General features: G+C 52.5%; 1 protein-coding gene across 2 annotated transcripts in view; it reads left to right on the top strand.

Moving 5' to 3' along the window:
- Positions 1 to 7629, top strand: part of ADAM12 (ADAM metallopeptidase domain 12) — a 347908-nt gene that overhangs the window by 308491 nt on the left and 31788 nt on the right. For both annotated transcript variants that reach the window (XM_077762961.1, XM_077762960.1), the window contains exons 15-18: positions 431 to 539; positions 643 to 841; positions 2995 to 3072; positions 5734 to 5842. In XM_077762961.1, the coding sequence (XP_077619087.1) occupies positions 431 to 539; positions 643 to 841; positions 2995 to 3072; positions 5734 to 5842 (495 nt within the window). The remainder of the gene's footprint in view (positions 1 to 430; positions 540 to 642; positions 842 to 2994; positions 3073 to 5733; positions 5843 to 7629) is intronic.

Raw genomic sequence — 7629 nt, 5'->3', positions numbered from 1 at the left:
CCCCACCTGGGTCATCCTTCTCCCTTGGAGCCTGCCCAGGCTTGCACTTTCTCACAGGAATTGGGTGGGATGCTATTAAAAAGAGCAAGCTCCTTTTCCCTACAGCCAGCCCACCGCCTCCTTTCTGGGCTGGATCAGGTCCAGACCGATGGCCAGGCCTTCTCTTCTGACTGGCCGCACAAGCCATGGGTCCAGGGAGCAGCCTTAAGGAAGACTGAGCCATGAAACACGGGCCTCGCTATGGGCGGAGCCAGGAGAAGATGCTAGACGTGCACTGACTGGCTCCTATCAGGAGTCAGCCGGGGCTCCAGGCATGATTTCTCTGAACACCGGACACATTTCCCCTTCCCCCCAAGAGCCCCGTGCTGTTCAAGGACAAATATGGAGAACACTCGCAGGAGGTAAAAGTGCTGCTTTGCTTCTATTTCAGGTGCTAAGCCGGCCCCTGGGATCTGCTTTGAGAGAGTCAACTCCGCAGGTGACCCTTATGGCAACTGTGGCAAAGACTTCAAGAGTTCCTTTGCCAAGTGTGAGATGAGGTACGGAATCTGTGGCCGGATGGACCACTTTGAACTTCCTCCATCCTCAAGGGCTGGTCACAAACTTCCCCTCTTTGGGGACTGTCTATTCTTGCCCTTCCAGAGATGCTAAATGCGGGAAGATCCAGTGTCAAGGAGGTGCCAGCCGGCCCGTCATTGGTACCAATGCCGTTTCCATAGAAACAAATATCCCACTGCAGGAAGGAGGGCGGATTCTGTGCCGTGGGACCCATGTATACTTGGGCGACGACATGCCGGACCCGGGGCTCGTGCTCACGGGCACAAAGTGTGCAGATGGAAAGGTAAGACACCAGGATTCTCTTGCATCATGAACGTAAGTCTGGAAGGGGGCCCCGCTGAGAACCGTCTTATCCAAGGACCAACTTAGGAGATCAGTTTGTTTTCCTAAATCCACTCCTTCCTACAACTTTGTCTCCGGCATCCAGTTCTTTGCATCTAGAAGGAAACGTTAATAAATCCTGGATCCTGGCCCAGCCATGGAGCTGCGAATTTGGGAAAAAGCAAGCTTGGTTTCTCAGCCTTTAAGTGTCAAGAAGTCATTTCTGCATTTGAGGTGCCACAAGTCTTTCCAGCCAGGAAATTACTTTGGAAAGGAGATGCAGTAGCATATTATGTTGTTTTTGGAAATGTGATCTCGGTTTCTGGCACAGTGAGGGGTTGTTTGTTGTTCTCACCTGGGCAGAACGGGAAGTCACACGTATTTTCAGAGACCCCCATAGAGAGAATAGGAGAGGGGAAGAGATAGGATCAGCTTGGGGCTGACGGGAGTTCTTTCGGAGACCAGGGGGAAGGTAGACTGAGATATTTGGAGGGTTAGAAAATAAAGTAAAAAATGGAAAAAAATGAAATTGAGATTTTAACATTCTGCCACGTTGGTTTTTCTCACCAAACCTTCTCATCAGGCTAAATGAAAGCAAGTTAATAGAGCGTGGTAGGAAAGAAGGCTAATCAACCCCCATGTGTTTTGTGTTTTTTTTTTTTTTGATCCCATCTTCAAAATGATGATGAAATGAACTCACTAACACAGAGGCCACAGAGTAGAATAGAAAGATAGGGATTCGGCCCCTTGAGCAGTGTCCCCAAGGCAAGAATTCTCTACCCTCATCCCCTTTCCGCCATCTACTCTGACCCCTAAGTGCTTCATCACTAAGAAAATGGGATGACCCAGGAAACACGAGATACATTCCAGGGTCTCCTTAACCACACACGGTAGCTTCTATTCTGGCCTTGACACTGGAATGACATTGATTTTTGAAACTGTAGTCTCAACAGCCAGAGCCAGGTGCACCTGAACCCTGAAATTCCAAGGACTCAAGTTATCAATGAGTGTGTTTCTCCCCGTGCAAGGATAAACGTGCTTTGTTCTCCATTTCCACAGAACATTGGTTCTTCGAAAGCCATCCCTTGCCGTTGCTCGTGGGTTAGGAGGAGAGCAGCGCCCAAACACTGGGATTCTGACCGGGGTCCCGCTGTGTCCTTTGTAACCTCAGACAGTTTCTGGTCTCGGCTGGAATGTGACAGTCCCCTTGGCCAAGATTCCCACCGGCCCTTGGAGCTGCTTAAAGCTGGCAGTTTTGTCCAACGGTGTCACCTGAGTGCCTTCTGTAAGCTGTTGGGGTCGGATGGTGAACTTCCCGTTGGAAGCTTCTGCTTGATTAAAAATGCTTCTGGAATCTAAAACTTAGACTTCTCTTCCTCTGACTCCACTAATTTGTAACATCTTATGGGAGATAAAGAGCCTGATCCTTTGAGTCTGGTGTATATTACGCACCTTTAAAATGAGACTAAACTCCTGCAACCAACCCAGTACCATTCAGCAAATTACTGCCTCTGCAAAGTTTGATAAACACAAGGGAACTGTCTGTTTTCCTCTGCAGAGCCTTTTGGTTGATGGTTTATGTCCTCGATGATAGTACTTGTCAGTCAGTAATTTGGAAGAGTTCCCATATTTCGATATCTCCTTTGAAAGGTCCTTGGTCCTTAGATTTCTTGGAGTCTCTGAGTCTGCAGAGGCCCTAGGTTAAGGGCTGGTGCATTTCTCCTGTCCTGTATCTCTTAATGGAAGGGGCCATTGAGGGGGAGGGGAGGCGACAGACGCAGCAATTCACATGTCTCCTTGCACGCTCTAAACAAAAATCCCAAGAAAAGCAGTTATCATAGTCTCATAATTAACCGAAACCGCAGAAAAATACCGCATTGACCTGAGTCACGTCGGCCCGAGTCCTGAAATGTGCTGCAGGCATCAGAACCCTGATGTAGAAGGTAGGTCAGAGTCAAATGGAAAGCACATCATTGTGCTGCATCCACATTCACTGAAAGAAGATAAGTCTTCCGCAAGCTTTCCTTTGCCTTCGCTTTTTAAACCACAGATGCATGCATGAGCATGTGATCGGAAAAGGGCTGAGAGATTTACCGTGTTTTTCTCCTTCTGCAGATCTGCCTCAATCGTCGATGTGAAAACATAAGTGTCTTCGGCGTTCATGAATGCGCCATGCAGTGCCACCGCAGAGGGGTGAGTGGGCTGAACTGCCTTTTATAGCCAGTCCACATTAAGCACTCAATCATTCATTTTCAAGGACTCTGCCATCCCTATTTTGTTAACGTCTAAAAAATACAGCAGTCGCCTCCGTATCTTCTTCGAAAGACATTAATTTTCTTTGACCTTTACATAAGCATAAGAAATGTAACTTTTATTTAACAAAGAGAATCCGACTGAACAGTAATTATCTTTTAAGTGAACATCCTGTGATTTTTTTGAAAAGGACTTTGTCATCTTCAAAGTGACTTTAAAACTAACCTTCCTTCATGAAGGATTTTGCTTTAACACTTCCCACAGAACCGTCCCCCTTTCAACCGAGATTCAGAATGTGTCTGAACTGAAATACTTCCAGGAGGAATGAAAACAAAGAAGACAGAACATAGCGACCACATGTTCTTGAAATCACGTACAGTGTGCATTTCAACTCAAGAAAGCTGTTAGTGCAGTTCAGAGAATTTTTTTTTTAGGAGGGAAGAGGACTCTAATTGTTTCAAACATAATTTATTTTTTCCTGATGGGCTTAATTATTTCCAAAGGAATCCTATTAATCTTGATTAGCCATGCCAGTGGTTCATTTGTTTGTCTGAAACCTTTTCTGCAGAAATCCTGCTCCCGATTCTATTTTTGAACCTTGCAGACACTTGCCAATGAGTCTAACACAGAATTATGGGGGTTTTCATGAAATTACTCTTGGGCCGTAACCATGAAGGATTGTGGTGCCATCTCAGATGGGTTTGCTGACTGTCCGTATAAAAGGAAATCCTTTTCTGCCTTCGTGGGATCGTAGATTTCTTTCTAATGGCGGTACAGCCTTATCGTACTCTTATAGAAGCCCAGACTCAAGTGACAGTAGTGCATCTCCAAGGTTACATGACCAGTTAGTAGTAATGCCAGGGAGGGGTCCCTGGACCCCTCGCTTTGTGACAGCCCTGTGTTCCCCTCCATATGGAGAGGAAAGGCCCATATTTTCTGGGTAGGTGGAGCAGCCGCCATGACTCGGTGACAAGTAACATGACTACAGTCCTTCCCCTAGTGAGGCCAGGCTCACCAGCGGTGCCTCCCAGCAGGGTGCCCGGGCTGCAGTCTCTCTGCTGCCCGCTGCCAACAGGGTACCTGAGTCTGGTTTGAATTGGGAGACCATGCAAAAACGGTGTGGCCAGGACGGCGCCTGAATCCTGGTGGGCGGTACATCAGCAGCAGCATCGCTGAGAAACAGGTTAGAGTCAGTAATCAGTGCTCGGATGAGACTCAGTAATCAGTGCTCAGACTCAGCACAGGCAAGCTACTCAGTAACTAATTCTACGGGGCTTCAGCTTAATAGGAATATACTTTCCAACTTGTCACAGGTTATCTTGACTATTGGCCTTCTTTTAAGCAATTGGGGCAGATGGTTGATTCATAAAAAAAAAAAAAAATATCAGTGAAAAGTAGAGAAACATCACAAATAAGACCTACACTCCAAACATTTTATTTTTGCCTAAAATATTGAAGTATGTATTTGGCCCCTCCAGCAATATTTTGATGCAGGATGGAGGCTGCGGGGCGTGTCCACGCTGACTTCCTCCTATAAACCACCCAAAGCGCATCATCTGTGATGTATAGTCTGTTTCCCTAAGTGGATGAGAAACTCGGACCCTCAGAAACAGTCTGAGCACAGAGTCCTTCCCGGCCCGTGTAGCAATTCCCAGTCATTCCCAGTTATCCCCCCGACTCCAAATTGGTCAGAAATTCTTTTTAGCGACTTGCCTGTATCCCGTGTTCCAAGGCCGGCAATCCTCTTGGGTTCGTTCCCCTCTTCCACTGGGCCATGCAGTCGCTCGGTGAGTTCATGTGTAATAGCAGCAAGTCTTACTGGCCAGGACAGGTGGGGGACCGGCCTCCATCGGTCACCCTTGCTAACCCGGTGAGCCGGGGCCGGCCCCTCCCGGAGTGCTCTGGTCTCCAAGTTAGGCTACTCGTTCAGCCCCCCCCGACCCAGAGCAAAGCCCACCCTCCTGCTTTCTCGGGCATCCCTTTTCCGACGGTGAGGGCCACCCTCTCATGTCACGAGGACGCCAGCTTTTGGTAGACTGTGTCCAGCGTTCATTCAGGGCCGGGCACCAAAGAGGGGCTGCTGGGGGACCGCAAGAGGGAGGGAGGTGGGCGTTTCGGGCACAAGATGTCGGGACAGGCCACCAGCCTCTCACAGCCTCCCGTCCGAAGGAAGCGGGGCTGTGCCCAGAGGTGGTCAGGCCCGCAGGGCCCAAGAGCTCAGATCCCACACCCCTGAAGCAGGGTCACGCCTCACCACAGAGAGGAGGGGTGCCGATTGCAAAAGCGGGACCCGACAGTTGACTGAGAAGGAGAAGGAAAGAGGTGGGAGGTCGTGGATGAACCCCAGGAATCTCCATCAGGCCCCTAACAGGCAGATCGTGTTTCATTTGCAGCCTCGGGCTCTGGTCTCACCCGCTCTGTGCTGTATTTGGGGTTTATGCTCGCACTGGCTGTGTCAGTGCTGATGGGGGCTCTGACCACAGGGCCTTTGCTTCGGTGCAGCAGCCAGTTAGGGCTCAGAGACTTACAGCCACCCTGCATGGAGCGTGGGCCTTAACGCTGCTTCCCCCTCGCTGCCCTCCTCCCCCGCTGCCCGGACAGGTGTGCAACAACAGGAAGAACTGCCACTGCGAGGCCCACTGGGCGCCTCCCTTCTGTGACAAGTTTGGCTTCGGGGGAAGCACGGACAGCGGCCCCATCCGGCAGGCAGGTGAGTGGGGCCAGGGCGTCCCGGGGGATGGGCGCTGAGCCAGTGGAGGGGGGGAGGGCAGTGGGAAGCCAGGCGGGGATGAAAGAATTTGTGTGCCTATCGGGCCGGCCTCTGCATACAGGGGCCGAGAGGCGTGAAGCCCCTTGAAATTCCTACCAGAAAGATGCCTCCTCTGCGTCAGGCTGGCAATCCCTGCAGCAGCAAAGCGCCAGCTTCTGTTTACTGAGCAGCGGCTGGGGGGCAGGTCCCGGCGCCGCGCCTTGTACCTGCATGATCTCTTCACTCCCTGCCTCACTCTGAAGGTGGAGATCACTTAAAGGACTTGAGACTCAGGGGAGTTCAGTAACCTACCCAACGTCACACAGCTAAGATGGAGACCATGTCCGTCTCCCCCCCAAAAAGCTCCTCATCGCAGCTGTGCTCGACCCCCCCCATTTCCTTTCTCCCCGGGTGACCTTGAGAATTGGCCTCCTGAGAACTGCCGCTTTCTCTGAGTGCCTGCCAGGCAGCGAAGAGGCAGGTCTGGACGATGTCCTTTGTGACAAGAAAGTGACCGGGGGCTCAGAGGGCCAGCACCTACCGAGCCCACTTGTGCTGACACCTCAGGGCCACCTGAGCCCCAGGCCCCCCCCGGATGGTGGCTGATGCCGCTATGGAGCCCGTCACGTGTCCACAAGTCCTGCCGTGACCAGCAGTGGCATCCCCGCCGTCTCCAAGACAACAGACACAACGCGGCTCCACGGCCCGGCCGACCGCGAGCTACCCAGCGGCCACAGCTGTGGGGACCGTGTGGCGAGGAGGGGCCGCGAGGCCCTGGTCATCCTTCTGCTTTGACGCAGATGTGTCTCAGGCCTACAGAAAGGCCCAGAAAGCCTCGCCCTCTAGCGAGCATCCCTTCCAGGGGCGGGAAGACAGGGCCCCGCGCCACAGCCCCGTCTCCGCCGCACCTCTCCACCGTGACCGCGGCGCGCTTGCTGCACTGAGTTAATATTCTCATGTGGTGTTAACGTGTGTTGTGCAAAGCCAACAGGGGTCTAGTCTTCTCAGCGGACGGGGCTCTGGCCCCCTGCCCCCTGCAGCAAGTCGGCCAGATGGCGCCCGGAAGGGGTGGGAGAGGCTCGGCCAGTGTGCTCCGGCCTGTTTTTTGAGTGAACACACACAACCGTGCTCTCGGGTCTGGGGGTTCTTCACAAAGGCTGGGGAAGCCCCAGCCGCCAGCTCTTCCCTGTTGCAAGTAGGCATATTTACAGCAATGAAAACAAGCAGAGCAGTGAGTCCCCCCTCTACGGCCGTCACTTCATAAAAGTGCCCTTGAACACCAGGCGAAGAGGCAGGTGCAGGGCGCCGTGTCCCAGGCCTCCGTCCCCACCGTCCGCCAGCATGGCTGTGGTTCCGTGTTCACGAGGCGAGTGCTTCCAGGGCACGTGCCATGCACCAGCCACTCTTTGGGTCCCACAAAGACCTGGCAGGTGCCACGATGAGCAGGGTGACCGTGGGACCCCAGGCTGACGTGGGGAGACGCAGGGGCCGGGCACACAGAACACGGTGCTTGCACTGGGTGAGGGGCCCGGGGGACCCCACTTTGCTGGCTCGAGCAGCTCATGGGAGTCAGTGCCACGTGTGGAGACAGGCGGCCGGCCCGGGGTTGGGGGTGGGGGGGGCGTCAAGTTCAGTTTGGAGGCCTGAGAAATATTTGGTTGGATAAATAGATCAACGTAAGACATGTGGATTGATTGTGAGGAGCTAGAAATTGTGGTTCAGGACTCTGGCTACTCGCTTTGTTCCCC

Source organism: Crocuta crocuta, unplaced genomic scaffold (assembly GCF_008692635.1).
Source record: "Crocuta crocuta isolate KB4526 unplaced genomic scaffold, BGI_CrCroc_1.0 scaffold466, whole genome shotgun sequence".
Lineage (NCBI taxonomy): Eukaryota > Metazoa > Chordata > Mammalia > Carnivora > Hyaenidae > Crocuta > Crocuta crocuta.
Note: the sequence above shows the minus strand (reverse complement) of the source record. Positions and strands in the feature narration are given on the sequence as shown.